This window comes from Chanodichthys erythropterus, chromosome 20 (genome assembly GCF_024489055.1).
Source record: "Chanodichthys erythropterus isolate Z2021 chromosome 20, ASM2448905v1, whole genome shotgun sequence".
NCBI classification, from domain to species: domain Eukaryota; kingdom Metazoa; phylum Chordata; class Actinopteri; order Cypriniformes; family Xenocyprididae; genus Chanodichthys; species Chanodichthys erythropterus.
In genome coordinates, this window is record NC_090240.1 from 23,180,738 (window position 1) to 23,197,337 (window position 16,600).

General features: G+C 37.6%; 2 protein-coding genes across 11 annotated transcripts in view; one reads left to right on the forward strand and one right to left on the reverse strand.

Annotated features, from left to right (window-relative positions):
• The window catches only part of lrp1ab (low density lipoprotein receptor-related protein 1Ab), a 141,928-nt gene extending 129,962 nt beyond the window's left edge, over positions 1-11,966 (forward strand). The window contains exons 73-90 of one of the 2 annotated variants that reach the window (XM_067371536.1): positions 15-137; positions 238-369; positions 1,274-1,411; positions 1,523-1,642; positions 1,765-2,042; positions 2,121-2,299; positions 2,400-2,506; positions 2,606-2,725; positions 3,880-4,056; positions 4,175-4,315; positions 4,624-4,788; positions 4,862-5,023; positions 5,137-5,305; positions 5,449-5,550; positions 6,683-6,753; positions 6,872-6,965; positions 8,395-8,539; positions 9,735-11,966. In XM_067371536.1, coding sequence (XP_067227637.1) covers positions 15-137; positions 238-369; positions 1,274-1,411; positions 1,523-1,642; positions 1,765-2,042; positions 2,121-2,299; positions 2,400-2,506; positions 2,606-2,725; positions 3,880-4,056; positions 4,175-4,315; positions 4,624-4,788; positions 4,862-5,023; positions 5,137-5,305; positions 5,449-5,550; positions 6,683-6,753; positions 6,872-6,965; positions 8,395-8,539; positions 9,735-9,872 — 2,561 coding nt within the window. In that variant the 3' untranslated portion in view covers positions 9,873-11,966. The remainder of the gene's footprint in view (positions 1-14; positions 138-237; positions 370-1,273; positions 1,412-1,522; positions 1,643-1,764; positions 2,043-2,120; positions 2,300-2,399; positions 2,507-2,605; positions 2,726-3,879; positions 4,057-4,174; positions 4,316-4,623; positions 4,789-4,861; positions 5,024-5,136; positions 5,306-5,448; positions 5,551-6,682; positions 6,754-6,871; positions 6,966-8,394; positions 8,540-9,734) is intronic. The other variant, XM_067371537.1, reaches the window with a different exon arrangement.
• An 803-nt stretch (positions 11,967-12,769) lies between these two features.
• Positions 12,770-16,600, reverse strand: part of fmnl3 (formin-like 3) — a 55,121-nt gene continuing 51,290 nt past the window's right edge. For 6 of the 9 annotated variants that reach the window (XM_067371231.1, XM_067371229.1, XM_067371228.1 and 3 more), the window contains one exon: positions 12,771-14,707. Coding sequence is in view for 3 of the 9 variants with exons in the window: in XM_067371229.1 (XP_067227330.1) it covers positions 14,643-14,707 (65 nt within the window). In the remaining 6 variants the exon portion in view is untranslated. Of the gene's footprint in view, positions 14,708-16,600 lie in introns of all 9 variants that reach the window. The other 3 variants (XM_067371233.1, XR_010892858.1, XR_010892857.1) reach the window with 3 other exon arrangements.

Consider the following 16,600-nt stretch of genomic DNA (forward strand, 5'->3'; position numbering starts at 1 on the left):
TTTCTGTAATTCAGGAAACTTCCAGTGCCCACCCACTAGAAATTTCCGTTGTCTGAATAACCGTGTCTGTCTCTGGAGTGGCAAGCGTTGTGATGGTGTGGACAACTGTGGGGACAATTCAGATGAGACTGACTGTGGTGAGTCTTCTGCTCCAACATCAGTTCATCAATGATTTTATATCCGAGTCAGTGAGTGTATGTTTTCATGACCTGTGTGACATGGTTCATGTTCATACAGGAGACCACGCATCCACATGCGATAAAGACCAGTTCAAGTGCAGCAATGGCAAATGCATCAGCGCAAACCTGCGGTGCAACTTCTTCAATGACTGTGAAGATTACGGCTCAGATGAGATCGGCTGCAAGACAGGTGAGGGGATGGTTCTCTACACACACGTATATTGCTGGTGGACAGGGGTCAGCATTGGCACCCTGACTGCACTGTGTATTCTGACAACTTTCTATCAGCATTAACTTCTTGAGCAATTTGAGCTACAGTAGCTTGTCTGATGGATGGGACCACACGGCCAGCCTTCACTCCCCACGTGCATCAGTGAGCCTTGCCCGTCCATGACCCTGTCGCCGGTTCACCACTGTTCCTTCCTTGGACCACTTTTGATAGATACTGACCACTGCAGACCGAGAACATCCCACAAGAGCCGCAGTTTTAGAGATGCTCTGACCCAGTCGTCTAGCCATCACAATTTGGCCCTTGTCAAACTCGCTCAAATCCTTACGCTTGCCCATTTTTCCTGCTTCTAACACATTAACTTTGAGGACAAAATGACAAAATGCTGCCTAATATATCCCACCCACTAACAGGTGCTGTGATGAAGAGATAATCAGTGGTCATGATGTTATGCCTAAACAGTGTATATAATATATAGTTACACAAATTAATATAATATTACACAAACACATGTATGTGTGTATATATATATATATGTGTGTGTATGTTTCAGTTAATATATATAAAATATATTATCAAAAAATCATAAATCACTGATGAAGAGAGAAATGCATTCATCATATAAAATACATTTATATCAAATACACAGTCAGTGAAATTAACTATTTTGAAGTATTTTTTTTTAATCAACACATTCACCATCTAATAGTTTGTCATTTTGTGTCAATCTTAGTGGTTAAAATCAGCTTTAATTTTTAAGAATTTGACATTGAAAAGGGCTTTTAATTTCAGTGTATTAATTTAGTGCTTTATCTATCATTTTTGAAGTCCTCCTTGAATTGACTTCATGTATCTGTTTTGGTAGACACCATGCTTAATGACTGCAAGAGTAACAAATCTTTATGTGGAGATGGTGATGAGGCTCACTGTGTTTCTAATGGCACGGACACGTTCTGCTCCTGCAAACATGGTTTCCAGGGCGTCGGACACAACACCTGTGAAGGTACATCACACATTTTCTGCCACCTAAATAGACTTTGTTCATTCCGAATTTATGTCAGATATTTTTATTACCAACTACAACGTGCATATCAACATTTCATTCTCTTTCCAGATAAGAATGAGTGCAAGCAGTTTGGTATATGTTCTCACATATGTAACAACACCAAGGGCTCCTACAAGTGCAGCTGCCACAAATACTTCACCAGGATTAACCACACATGCAAGGCTGATGGTACGTGCTGATTTTATTCTTTAAATCACCTTTAAGAGTTTGCCTTTTATGTAAAGTTGTGTAACAGTTTCACATATCAGTTTACCCTCTATTCTATTAAACTGTTTTATGTCCATCTCCAGGTCTGACAAATAACCAACAGGTGCTCTACATTGCGGATGACAATGAGATCCGCAGTCTAAATCCTGGGATGGTTTACGAGCAGACGTTCCAGGGCGACGCAAACGTGCGCATCGACGCCATGGACTTGCACGTCAAGACCAATCGCATTTACTGGACCAACTGGCACACCTCTGGCATTTCCTGCTTCCAGCTGCCTGCTCCATCCTCATCATCAGGTCCTACTTCCAACTCTCACCGCAACACGAGGCAAAGCGAGGGCAGCGTCACCAACCTAGATGTGAGTCAAGACCTTCAATGTTCAATATTGAACTTCATGCTTTGCGATATCTTTTCTGAATTTTTCCTGTCTCTTTAGATTTCAGGTTTGAAAATGCCACGTGGAATCGCGGTGGACTGGGTGGCTGGTAACCTCTACTGGACCGATTCAGGACGTGATGTGATCGAGGTTGCTCAGCTTACAGGCCAGCACAGAAAAACGCTGATTTCTGGCATGATTGATGAGCCTTACGCTATTGTAGTGGACCCTCAGAGAGGGTAAGAGATGTTGTGTTCTTATACTGTATGTTTCATTACCTCTAAGGTACAGTCATTCGAATACACTAATGCTGTATTTTATTTTTCTTTCATATCTCAGAACTATGTACTGGACAGACTGGGGTAATCATCCAAAGATTGAGATGGCAGCCATGGATGGCACTCTCAGACAAACCCTGGTCCATGAGAACATCCAGTGGCCCACAGGTCTTACCAGCGCAATGCTGCTTTAACCCTCTGTATACATGATATTTGTTCACTATATTAAGATGAAATCCACATGCTAATGTTTCTTCTTTAAAACAGGTCTTGCAGTAGACTACTTCAATGAGCGTCTGTACTGGGCAGATGTCAAGCTTTCCATGATTGGCAGTGTGCGTCTGGATGGCTCTGACCCTGTTGTGGCTGTATCCAACATCAAAAACAGTTCAGTATTGTTATTAGTATGATAGCATAATCCGGTATTAAAGGCTGTGCATGACTGTATCAGCTATAATATAAGATAATATAATATAATACACATGCCCGGCCAAAAAAAGATCTATGAATGGATCATTATTACAGTGACTATTATTTTTCTAGCATGTTATATGTTTGGCAATGGTTCTTTTAACCCTTAAAGCTTTTTTTTTCTTAAACAACCATGTAGGAAGACAATATCAAGATTCAAATTGTGAAAGAATGGTTCAGAGAGCATGAAGAATCATTTTCACACATGAATTGGCACCTCCGAGTCCAGACCTTAAAGGAACACTCCACTTTTTATTTAAAATAGGCTCATTTTCCAACTCCCCTAAAGTTAAACAGTTGAGTTTTACCGTTTTCGAATCCATTCAGCCGATCTCTGGGTCTGGCGGTACCACTTTTAGCATAGCTTAGCATAGTTCATTGAATCTGATTAGATCGTTAGCATCCTGCTCAAAAAAATGACCAAAGAGTTTTGATATTTTCCTATTTAAAACTGTAGTTACATCATGTACTAAGACCGACGGAAAATTAAAAGTTGCGATTTTCTAGGCGATATGGCTAGGAACTCTCATTCCGGCGTAATAATCAAGGAACTTTGCTGCCGTACCATGGGTGTAACGTTAGCAGGCGCAATGATAATACGCAGCGCCTCTCACAAATGTCTCCATGGTTGCAAGGCACGCTCCTTTTGCAAACAGGGGGTCACAGTCACTGTGTAATATCATAATATCATCAAAACTCTTTGGTCATTTTTGAGTGATGGTCTCATCAGAATCAATGAACTATGCTGAAAGTGGTACCGCCAGACCCGGACATCGGCTGAAAGGATTTGAAAACGGTAAAACTCAACTGTTTAACTCTAGAGGAGTTGGAAAATGTCTGTCTTCAAAAAACGTGGAGTGTTCCTTTAACTTCATTGGGATGTGCTGGAGTAGACTTTACAGAGTGCTCACCTCTTGCATTGTCAATACAAGACTTTGACAAAAAATTGATGCACCTCTTGATGGAAATAACATCACAACATTTATTTCCATAAGTTTTATTTAACACTATAATGACAGCATGCAGTGTCATCTTCAGGAAATGAATCAGCGTCTCTCTATTTCTTACAGATCTCCTCCACCCCTTCAGCATTGATATCTTTGAGGATTACATTTATGGGGTTACCTACACCAATAACGTTGTCTTCCGGGTTAACAAGTTTGGTAAAGGCCAAGCAGAGAATCTGACCACTGGCATCAACCACGCCACTGACATAGCCCTCCATCACCGCTACAAACAGCCTGAGAGTGAGTGTCTGTGTAAAAATGTTTTGGATACATTTTTAAAAGGTCTGATTGCGAATATCTTTTCCCATGGTCTAATCTGCCTTTTTTTCTTTTCTTTTTTTTTTTTTTTTTTTTACAGTGACTAACCCATGTGATAGGAAGAAGTGTGAATGGTTGTGCCTGCTTAGTCCCAGCGGGCCAGTGTGCACCTGCCCTAACGACCACATACCTGACAATGGCACCTGTATGGAGGTGCCCCCCGCCACCCAGTCCCCGATCAGTAAGACCCTCCAGTCAACTACTGCTTTCACAATTTATATTACTCTGCCATTTTATACCACAATCAGAGCAATGCTGAAACCATGTTATACACGGACATATGGGATAACCATTAAAAAAAAAGAAAAATTTATATCAAGACCAAATATTCAACGTTCGGTGTAAATATAGGGTTTGTAATATTTAATAAAAATTTTTTTTTTTTTTTTCTGATACTCCATGTGCAAAAAGATTTTCTCAGGCATTTCTCAACATGATTAAATTATAAAGCTTCAGATGATTATTAATAAAAATGTGTTTTTCATTTAGCCCCCACCTGTAACGTTCAGTGTCAGAATGGCGGCAGCTGTTTCCTCACCCCGTGGAACCAGCCCAAATGTCGCTGCCCCACCAGTTACAGTGGAGAACGCTGTGAAATCAACAAGTGCAGGGACTACTGTCAGAACGGAGGAACATGCTCCCCATCACGTACAGGTACACACTCGCAGACGTTGTGCCATCTCTATAGCTACATCAGCAATACTATCGGTCTGTTTCCTCTCTTCAGGTGCTCCTACCTGTCGCTGTCAGACTGGCTTCACTGGGTCCAGATGTGAACAGCAGACTTGTAATAACTACTGCCAGAATGAGGGCACCTGCACTGTCAGCCAGGGCAACCAGCCAACCTGTCGTTGTCCAAAAGGCTTCCTGGGTGACCAGTGCCAGTACCGTGAGTTTGATTCCTTGTCACTGAGGATTCAGTCTTTTTTTAAAATGTTCATTCTTTTATGAATGAAACATACATTATAAAGTGGAATAACTGCTGGAAATCAATCTGTGCAGGTCAATGTGATGACTTCTGTAAGAATGAAGGTCTTTGTATGGAGATGATGAACGGCACTAAACATTGCCGCTGTAACGAGTCATTCTTTGGTCCTCAATGTGAGATGAACAAGTGTGAATACTGCGGCACGGGCAAGTGTGAAGTACTACGAGCTGGAATAACATGCAAGTATGTACCAGCATATTCAGCTTTCATAATCCACCGTCACTAAGCGTTGCTGTTTGAAATGGGCTGTATATATATATATATAGATTTGAATCCGTTATTTGCTGTTTATGTTGGTGCTATGATAATTCATGTTTTGTGTGTAGATGTGGTGATAACATCCAGCGTCCCACCTGTTTCACCTGTGATAACTTCTGCATTGAGGGCCAGTGCTCTGTAGACCCTCATACTACGCTTCCACAGTGCAGGTAAAGTGGTCAAAGCTTTATAAAGGAAATTGATTTTATGTTCTTGGAAATGTTTTGTTGCTATTAGAAGCACAGCAATAGATATCATCCAAAAAGAATGAAAACTTAAAGTGCAAATAGAAAATAGAAAACCAAAGTGGGCCTAGTACTGAGCCTTGTGGTACACCAGATAAAACATTGTCCTGGGTTCTGTATTTTAAGGGTTAGTTCACCCAAAAATGACAATTCTGTCATTTATTACTCACCCTCATGCCGTTCCACAACCGCAAGACCTTCGTTCATCTTTGGAACACAAATTAAGATATTTTAATTGAAATTTGATGGCTCCGTGAGGCCTCCATTAGGAGCAATGACACTTCCGCTCTCAAGATCCATAAAGGCACTAAAAACATATTTAAATCAGTTCATGTGAGTACAGTGGTTCAATATTAATATTATAAAGTGCCGAGAATATTTTTGGAGCGGCAAAAAAAAACAAAATAACGACTAATTTAGTGATGGCCGATTTCAAAACACTGCTTCAGGAAGCATCGGAGCATAAATGAATCAGCGTGTTGAATCTGCTGTTCAGAGCGCCAAAGTCACGTGATTTCAGCCGTTGGCAGTTTGACACGCGATCTGAATCATGATTCGATACACTGATTCATTTATGCTCCGAAGCTTCCTGAAGCAGTGTTTTGAAATCGGCCATCACTAAATAAGTCGTTATTTTGTTTTTTTTGGCGCAACAAAAATACTCTCATCGTTTTATAACATTAATATTGAACCACTGTACTCACATGAACTGATTTAAATATGTTTTTAGTACATTAATGGATCTTGAGAGAGGAAATGTTATTGCTCCCTCACGGAGCCATCGGATTTCAACTAAAATATCTTAATTTGTGTTCCGAAGATGAATGAAGGTCTTACGGGTGTGGAACGGCATGAGGGTGAGTAATAAATGACAGAATTTTCATTTTTGGGTGAACTAAGCCTTTAAGATAGCTGACAAGCTAGCCTACTGCAAGATCATAAAAACCTATATTAACCAGATTCTGTATTAGAATTGCTGCAACAATAGATTAACAAAGTTTAAAACAAAAAAACTAAGTATTGCCAGTGATTTAAATTGTGTTTGTGTGTTATGTAGGTGTCACACAGGCTGGTCAGGATTTCGCTGTGAGCTCAATGTTGCCCCTGTTCAGAAGTCAGACTCTGGAAGTAAGTACCAGCATCTCTTTCTGTCGCTTTTAGATTCAATAAGTTTGACAAGGTAAAAAAAAAAAGGTTTTCATTGGCAAATCTGGGCAGTAATAATGCATATTTCTCCTTTGTGTAGATACTCCATCAGTGGTCATCCCAGTGATGTTACTGCTCTTACTTGCGCTATTAGTAGTTGGTGCCATCTTGTGGTACAAGAAGAGAATGCGTGGGTAAGTAATTACAGCAATTTAATTGTGTACAGAGGAACTTGGAGACACTCCAGGGCTCAATCTTTCTCTAGCCAAACTTATTTTATTGATCTTACTTTTTTTTTTTCTCCTGTCATCACCCTCTTTTTTCGAATAAGCAGGAGTCTTTAACCTCTTTTGGTCCAAGGCTCTTGGTAAATAGAGACATGTTTTTCAAAGGCATTAAAATTATTTTTTTAATGTACATTTAAATGCCTGTACATTGTTTTAATTTTACTTACTTTTTTATCTAGGAGGGTAAATTAAAGACTTAGCTGAACCTTACCTTAACTTTGATTGACCTTTTAAGTTGTCAGATTTTTATGTAATAAAAATATTTTACATAATTATTATATATTATACTTCAATTATTAGTTTGTATGAAGAAAATATTTTTTACATAAACATTTTATATAATAAGTATTATACCTTATTTAAATATTACTTTGAATGAAGACAATGTTTACATAATTGTTTTTGTATATAATTACTATTTTTAATTATTAATAATTGTAATTCTGTGTTGGTTTTTAATTGTTAAATATGCATTTTCATTATTCACAAAACTTAGTTTGAGCTCAAATAATAATCATCACCCCCCTGTTGAAGACCCCTGCTTTAGAGCATTAATTTCTCCACATTCCTCTTTATTTTAACACTAAACTCAATTCCAGATCTCACTTTCTCTCTCTCTCTCTCTCTCTCTCTCTCTCTCTCTCTCTCGGTTGTTAAACTACATCTTTCTGTGTCTCAGGTCTGTGAGGCGGGGCAAGCCCAGCTCCAGATGTTCGCGGTAACTGACTCTATACCAGCAGGGTCCCATCCTAGTCCATCCTTTCCTCTCTTCCTCCCCAGTCATCATACTCTATCTCTCTTTCTCCTGCTTCTCCTGTGCTGTTACTGTGCTATTCCTGTGGTTTTCACCAGTTTCAACACAGGGATCTATTGACCGAAAGCTAAAATAGATCAACTGGTTGGTGCAAGACGCAGTGCTGGGCTGCGTCCTGTCCCTCTCTCTCCTCCAAGCGCCATCCTGTAGACGTGTCAGTTTCTATCTGTCTGTGAGAGCGGTGTCGCTGTGCTTGAAGTATGTGGCTCCTTATTGACCGTAGTGGACCATGTCTTGTGGGTATCCAGCTTTCTCTAAGACACTGCAGAGTTACTCACTCTGGCTAGCAGTCTCCACCTGAAAGCACATGGATGATTCCACAAAGTGTCATTGCTTCTTGCACATGTGTTTATACGGCAGGAGAGACCCTGGTGGATGTAGCTGTGTCTTTGTGTTTGAGTGTTGCTTGATGATAGGCTACTTTGTGTATGCGTGAGTGTAAATTCCTGTGCCTTGGCTCGGGCTGTGTTACGAAGAGGCGTGGACAAAGATGTAACTGCTCACTGGTGTTTGTGCCTGCAGAGCTAAGGGATTCCAGCACCAGAGGATGACCAACGGAGCCATGAATGTTGAGATCGGGAACCCGGCATACAAGATTTATGAAGGGGAGCCCGATGATGATGCGGGGGAACTGCTGGACTCCGACTTCACCTTGGATCCAGATAAGGTGACACAGGAATGTTATTTTCTTGTCAAGCGCTCAATTTTTGTCATTTTGCTTTTTTTTTTTTTTCATTTTCATTTTTTTCACATATATATATATATATATATATATATATATATATATATATATATATATATATATATATACAGTTGAAGTGTGTGTGTGTGTGTGTATATATAGAGAAAATGACAATTTTATAATTATTGTTTAATTGTCATTTTATCTATTATAATTTAATTATTAATGTGTCATATCGGTTATGTATTTTGTATGTGCACATATATATATTATAATAGTATATATATATATATATATATATATAAAAATAAATATAAGTTTTATTAATTTATTATAAATATAATATTGTGTAGATATATGTGTGTGTGTGTGTGTGTGTGTGTATATATATATATATATATATATATATATATATATATATATATATATATATATATATATATATATATATATATATATACACACAGAGACACACACACATACATATATACACAATATTATATTTATAATAAATTAATAAAATTTATATATATATATATATATATATATATATATATATATAAAATAATTAATTCTTTATGGGAAAAAAAATCTAATCTTTTAATACACCAAAATATTTTTATACAATTATAATTGAAATATAGATATAATATAATTAATATAATATAATATAAAAAATACAAAACAATTCAATTTCGATTAATTTTCAGTTATAATTGTATAAAAAAGGTTTATTTTGGTGTATTAAAAGATTAGATTAATTTTGTTTTTGTTTGTTTTTTCATAAAGAATTATTTATTTTATTATATTTATGTATACAATATTATATTTATAATAAATTCATAAAATTACATTTATTTTAAATGTATATTAATTTTATTATATTTATATATACAATATTTTTACAAAAACTATATATTTAAAACATTGTTAAATTTAATATTTATTTAATCTCAAAATGAATATCCATTTTCTTACGTTATACATTATAATGTATACTACTTACATTATGTTGTTGTGATCCCTAAATTCACTATTTTTAGTCTTTGATTTTTAATTTATTTAGTTAAAATTGTATAGAATTGTAATGTCGGCCATTTATCGGTTGTGGGCCATAACAGAAATAATCATCAGTTTATCTGCATCAGGCAGAATTTTAACATCAGTGTCTCTCTCGCAGCCCACAAACTTCACCAACCCCGTGTACGCCACCCTCTACATGGGCGCCCACAACAGCCGTAACTCTCTGGCCAGCACAGACGAGAAGAAGGAGCTGCTGTCTGCAGGAGACGATGACATGGGAGACCCACTGGCGTAGAGTCACGGCCGGACGCCCACCCTCATGCAGACCGTTATGCCTTTATACGTCAGAGGAAAAGCAACAAGAGCAGGAACACTGTACAAAATGTAAAGAAAAAAAAAGATACGAAAAAAATGAAGGACACTTTTGTATGTGATTGCAGTATTATATTTTATTCTTTGAGAAATCCTTCTGGTCAACAAAAGAAAGCATTTTCTATACAAATATTTTCTTTTCTTTTCCATTTTTCCTTTCCTTTTTCAGATGTTTGCTTACCCAATTTCTCACCCCTCCCCTCCATTTAGCCACTACCTCTGTGCTCAACAAGATGCCAACAACAATATGGGAAATCTTAGATTTTTTGTTTTGGTTTTGAGTTTATTTTTGTATGAATTGTACAGAGATCAATGTTTGTTTCAGGAAAAGCAAAATTGCCAAGTGTTGCTAATGAAATATAAGGGAGGGGGGCATGGCCGACTGAATGATACTGATGCTGACTTCGCCCGTGTGTGATTTCAGATGGCTGAGAATGAATATGCGTGCACGAGTGTTGCGACGAGTCAGCATCGCTTTTATTTCTATACTGATATCTCAGAGAACAACGCTTACGATGATTGTCATACTCCTTGCACAGATTGATTTTATATATATTTACATATATAATTAACAAAGTGTCTTGACAAATATACCCAGGAATACAAGCAGATACCCGTACGAATAGCAGTATATAACTGTCTTTGTTTTAGCGTCGGTTTTTTTTAATGGATGAAAAGATGCAAATTGTGGCACTACATGGATTGATTGAATGAATGAAATGAGTGAGTGAATCCAAACAGTTGGTAAATGTAAGAACATTCCAGAACTGTTTCCAGGGTATCAGTGGCCTTGGTGTGTACATTAGCGGTACGTCCAAAGGATGGGTGAGACTGATTCACAGAGAGCAGGCCTCATCTGACGCCATGTCTTCCAGCACGCCGGAAACAGCCAGGAGATGATTGTCGTCTGCTCTCGGTCGGTGTGGTTTCGACAGAACTGTTCCATACCACTACAGTGGGAGCTGTATGTCACTTTTAGTTCACTAGTTTTGTGTCTTATGGACTTTTAATGCTCAGTGTAAGTGCATTCCTGTGAGGTTTGTGTGGATCCAGTAATAACTCACTGCCTTGCTGCTACTCTTCCATCATTCTCATCTGCCTGACCTGTAGAGAGACTCGGCTAGCCCCGCTTGTGGCCGAGCCTCCACTGCTTCTAATGGAGGTAGTAACCCGTGTGCCATAGGCTAATGCATGGATCCAACAGCGCAAAAAGACTAGCGTCGGCTCAACAGATACACGTTAACAGTATTCATCCGAGCATCTGGACTTAACGTAAAGTGTCCGCTCTGTTTACGATCAAATGTAATTTAGCGTGGCCCTTAGTGGCCTTTTACTGTCACAGATTACTAGTTTCACAACCCTGCAACCGTTTATGTAGTTTTGTTGGTTCATTTTGGGTTTTTTTTTTTTTTTTTTTTTTTTTTTTTTTGATTGTTTTTATATACAAAATAATTAAACTGCTTTTTATAGTAGAAATGCATGGTGGCTCAGCCCTTCTTTTGGAGAGACTGCGTGATGTTTGCTTCTTTTGTTTCCAGCTGGAGAACTTCATGAATCACAGACAATAACACATATTAAGAAATAAAAATGTGTACAGAACAAATTTAAGTGGTTTCTGGATTGGTGCTCTGCTTGGTAATGGGTACAAGTGGTCAGTTTAGAAACAAGTTCATAGGTCAAAGGTCACAGTCTCCAGAATGATAGACAAAAAAAAATATATATATATATAGGTTTATTTTCCATTTAGGAAGTCAAGTCTTCACAATTGCATGTTGATTGATCTGTTTTGAAAGGGTCATGTCTATGATTTAATAAAATCAAGCTAATGTTGGGCTGGTAATACAAAATATATATCTTAAAAGCTAATATACATGTCACAAATCAAATTATGAATCTAAAATTGATCGTTGTTCTAGTACTAGATATGATTAGAGTTAATACAGGTAAAATGGGACACTTTCTGATCATTTGTCAATGGCGTTATTTTAAGATTTGTTCCCACATGTTTTAACTCCTCTCCAAAACATTCTAAACTACAATATACAGTGGAAAAATAAATATTGAATACAAAAACTTGTGCTCTTAAAGGGCTAGTTCACCCAAAAATGTAAATTTGATGTTTATCTGCTTACCCCCAGTGCATCCAAGATGTAGGTGACTTTTTATCTTCAGTAGAACACAAATGATGATTTTTAACTGCAACCGCTGCCATCTTTCAGTCAAATAATGCTAGTGGATGGGAGCTTCTACTATAAGAGTAAATAAAACTTGCATAGACAAGTCCAAATTAAACCCTGCGGCTCGTGACAACACATTGATGCCCTAAAACCGAACAGTATTTATATAATTTTTTACCTCTAATACACCACTATGTCCAACTGTGTTCAGCATTCGCTTAGTGCTGCTCAGTCTTTTGCCACTCAGCGTGCGTGACCGCAGTCCTAACGGTCGACGGTGTCATCACGTGCATACCCTCTATGTGCGCGAGACATCACTGCAGTTGTCAGAGCGCGATCAGACCTCACTAAGCGAATGCTGAACGCAGTTGGACATAGTGGTGTATTAGAGGTAAAAAATGATATAAATACTGTTCGGTTTCTCACACAAACCGATCGTTTCATTTCTTAGGACATCAATCTGTCGTCACGAGCCGCAGGGTTTAATTTGGATTTGTCTAAGCAAGTTTTATTTACTCTTATAGTAGGAGTTCCCATCCACTAGCATTATTTGACAGACGGCAGCGGTTGCAGTTAAAAATCATCATTTGTGTTCTACTGAAGAAACAAAGACACCAACATCTTGGATGCGCTGGGGGTAAGCAGATAAACATCAAATTTTCATTTTTGGGTGAACTATCCCTTTAACCTGTATTGCTCCTGCTGTAGGCTATATCATGCAAACATTTATTGACAAAATTGTAAGGCAAAGTCGAGTCTCAGATATTTTTATTTGCCACTTCAACAGAATATCCAGTTAATTGCTGCATTCATTGGTCCATATCAACCAAACAACATTAAAACTTTGGTACATTCATTTTGTGCTTCACTTTTCCTCCCAAATGGCTTGATTTAGTTTATGCTGTGGTACAACAGTATAAAAAGTCCCCACCCTCAATAAAAAATAAAATTAGTGTTGAATTTATTTTTGTTCACTTCTCTCGAACTTAAGTTAAAATGCAGTGTCACACGGTAATATGTCCCTTTTTATGAAACGGATAGTTCTGGCCCTGGCTTCTGATTGGTCAGAACAGCGTTCCAACAACTATGATGTGAAACACTTGTCAGTCAGTCAGGAACATCTTCTAGCACAAAGACGTCACTTGATGTATTTGCTTAACGTTTTAATGCAATTCTGTCCTTAATATCTTTAACTTTTAATGACAGTCTAATAAAAACAATAGGCACTTGAGGCCATTTTGTCCTGTCTTTGGCGCTGCTCAACAAAGCGACTATTCACAATAAACAGAGGCCTCGCGTACATTATTGCTTAAATAGAGCTCCCATTTTGGAGTTGCTTAATCAGCATTAGTGCAAAGAGAATAATTATTCTATTAGGGACAAGTGATATGACAAAAAAAATCCTCTTATAAAACATTATTTTTGCCTTAAATCTAATGAATTCATTCCTACACATCATGACTGTCATTCATATACAAACTCTGGCAACTGGTTTAGAGAGAATAAGTTGCACACTCAAAAGATTATATTGTGTCATGTTTACAATCATGGAGTGGCTCCCATTTGATATTCTTTTAAAAAACAAAGTATAATGCATTTCTGCTAAATCTGGTGGGTAAAAATGGACCAAGTCACTATTCTCTGAGAAGTTTGACGGCATTACAATGTTACGTACACTTTGTTCTGGTACATGAGCATTAAACGGATTTAAAGAGCTAAGTGAAGAGAGAGGCATCATCAACACAAGGCACAAAGTCAGTCAAACAGAGCACATGTCCAGGCTCTTTTGTTAACGCTGCAATGCATTTCTTGGATAAATGTATATTATATTTACATTAAGCATACGAAATGTTACAACATAATGATTAACAATAGTATAAACTTAGATACATCAATATTGGCTATAAGAAATAATACTGACTCAACATAAAGGCACTTGTTTGTAACCATGGTACTGGTCTGGGTTAAAATACTGAAGACAGGCTAGTCTGCTCCAGGTAGTTGAATAGGATTAACAAATAATTTGAGTTCGTGTTTAAAGAACTGTACAAACGGGCTCTGGCCAGGAAGTCAGTGACCTCAGCGCTATCCCACTTGACAGAAAGTCAGCTTACATTGCACAATAAGAGGAAATCCACGTTAATGGGCGTGAGATCCCGTTGGAAGGCTCTTCAAGGTCAGCAGGCTAGTGTTACTGCTGTCTGTGTGTCAACCACAACAACCTTTTTTCCTGTGCCAACACAAGCTTTTACCAACGCTCCTCAGGATTTGCGTGCACGAGCGTTCATGAGGCCAGGGTGGCAGCCCTTAATGTCTGTGCTTTAATGGCTTTATTGAAAGAGCCTCCAGTGCAGAATCCAAAAAGGATATCCATAAATAAATAATTTCCCCACCCCCTTAAAACCAAAGACATTGGTTTGCTCCTGCACTTCCCTCAGTCACCGTGAATTGCAGGAAGATGCCATTTCAGAAGAAAGCGGGGGGAGAGTAGCAGAGGGTGAGTGAGTGAGGGGTCTTTAGGGTCGCTTCCACCCATTCCGGATCACCGCGTCAGCTCGCAGGAAGGGCTGGCTTCGGAGATCTGTGAGTGGGGAGGGAGAGAGTTAGATCAGGGAACACTCAGGGTAGCAGGGGTCATTCTTAGCACTTGAGCTGGCTGCAAATAATTATGCTTTCTTTAAAAAGGTTGACGGAATGATTGTTTTTTTTGCTCTTACATTCCCAGATCTTAAAGAAACAGTTCACCCAAAAGGCAATGCTGTCATTTAACCATCCTCATGTCGTTCAAGCTTTTAACTGTGAAAGGAGATATTCAGCATAATGTTGACACTGTTCTTGTCCTTACAATGAAAGCAGCAGTGACTGGTAGCTGTCAAGTTCCAAACAGGACGAAACAAAAACATGTGTTCCTTGTACAAAGCTATCGAATATAATTGTTTTGGAGCCTGAAAGCCACTGGTCACCATTTGACTTTGTTGTACACTAGCGTTTGGTCAAAAGTTTTGGTCCATAAGATTTTTATTAATTTTTTTATTTTTTGGAAAGAAAATTGCTTTATTCACACATTAAATTGATCAAAAATGACAGTTAAGACATGTATGATGTTAAAAAAGGATTTATATTTTAAATAAATGCTCTTTTGAACATTTTATTTATAAAAGAATCTTGAAAAAGTGGAGCACATAAAAAAAAATATTCACCTGCAATATTAAAGGGTTAGTTCACCCAAAAATGAAAATTCTGTCATTTATTACTCACCCTCATGCCGTTCCACACCCGTAAGACCTTCGTTAATCTTTGGAACGCAAATTAAGATATTTTTGTTGAAATCCGATGGCTCCGTGAGGCCTGCAATAGGGAGCAATGACATTTCCTCTCTCAAGATCCATTAATGTACTAAAAACATATTTAAATCAGTTCATGTGAGTACAGTGGTTCAATATTAATATTATAAAGCAACGAGAATATTTTTAATGCACCAAAAAAACAAAATAACGACTTATTTAGTGATGGCTGATTTCAAAACACTGCTTCAGGAAGATTCGGAGCACAAATGAATCAGTGTATCGAATCTTGATTCAAATCGCGTGTCAAACTGTCAACGGCTGAAATCACGTGACTTTGGTGCTCCGAACCTTGGATTCGATACACATTCATTGTGCTCCGAATCTTCCTGAAGCAGTGTTTTAAAATCGGCCATCACTAAATAAGTCGTTATTTTGTTTTTTTGGCGCTCCAAAAATATTCTTGTCGCTTTATAATATTAATATTGAACCACTGTACTCACATGAACTGATTTAAATGTGTTTTTAGTACATTTATGGATCTTGAGAGAGGAAGTGACATTGCTCCCTATGCAGGCCTCACAGAGCCATCGGATTTAAACAAAAATATCTCAATTTGCGTTCTGAAGATGAACGACATGAGGGTGAGTAATAAATGACAGAATTGTCATTTTTGGGTGAACTAACCCTTTAAGCAACTATTTTTAATATTGATAATAATAAGAAATGTTTCTTGAGCAGAAGATCAGTGTATCAGAATGATTTCTGAAGGATCATGAGACACTGAAAATATGCATTTTAAAATATATTAATATAGAAATTCTATTTACAATATAAATGTATTTTTGTTCAAATAGCATAAAAGACTAAACTTCTGAATGCCCAAACTTCTGAATGGTAGTGTATGTAAAACAGCACAAGATATTCTACAAAATTTCTCAATTTATGTTCCATTATAGAAAGAAAATCATTTGGGTTTCAAATGACAAAAGGGTGAACTGTTCCTTTAAAGGGTTAGTTCACCCAAAAATTAAAATTCTGTCATTAATTACTCACCCTTATGTCGTTCCAAAACCTGTAAGTCTTCAAAACACAAATGAAGATGTTTTTAATGAAATCTGAGAGCTTTCTGTCCCTCCATAGACAGTCTACAGTCACTATTAATTAAAAAAAAAAAAAAAAAAAAACTT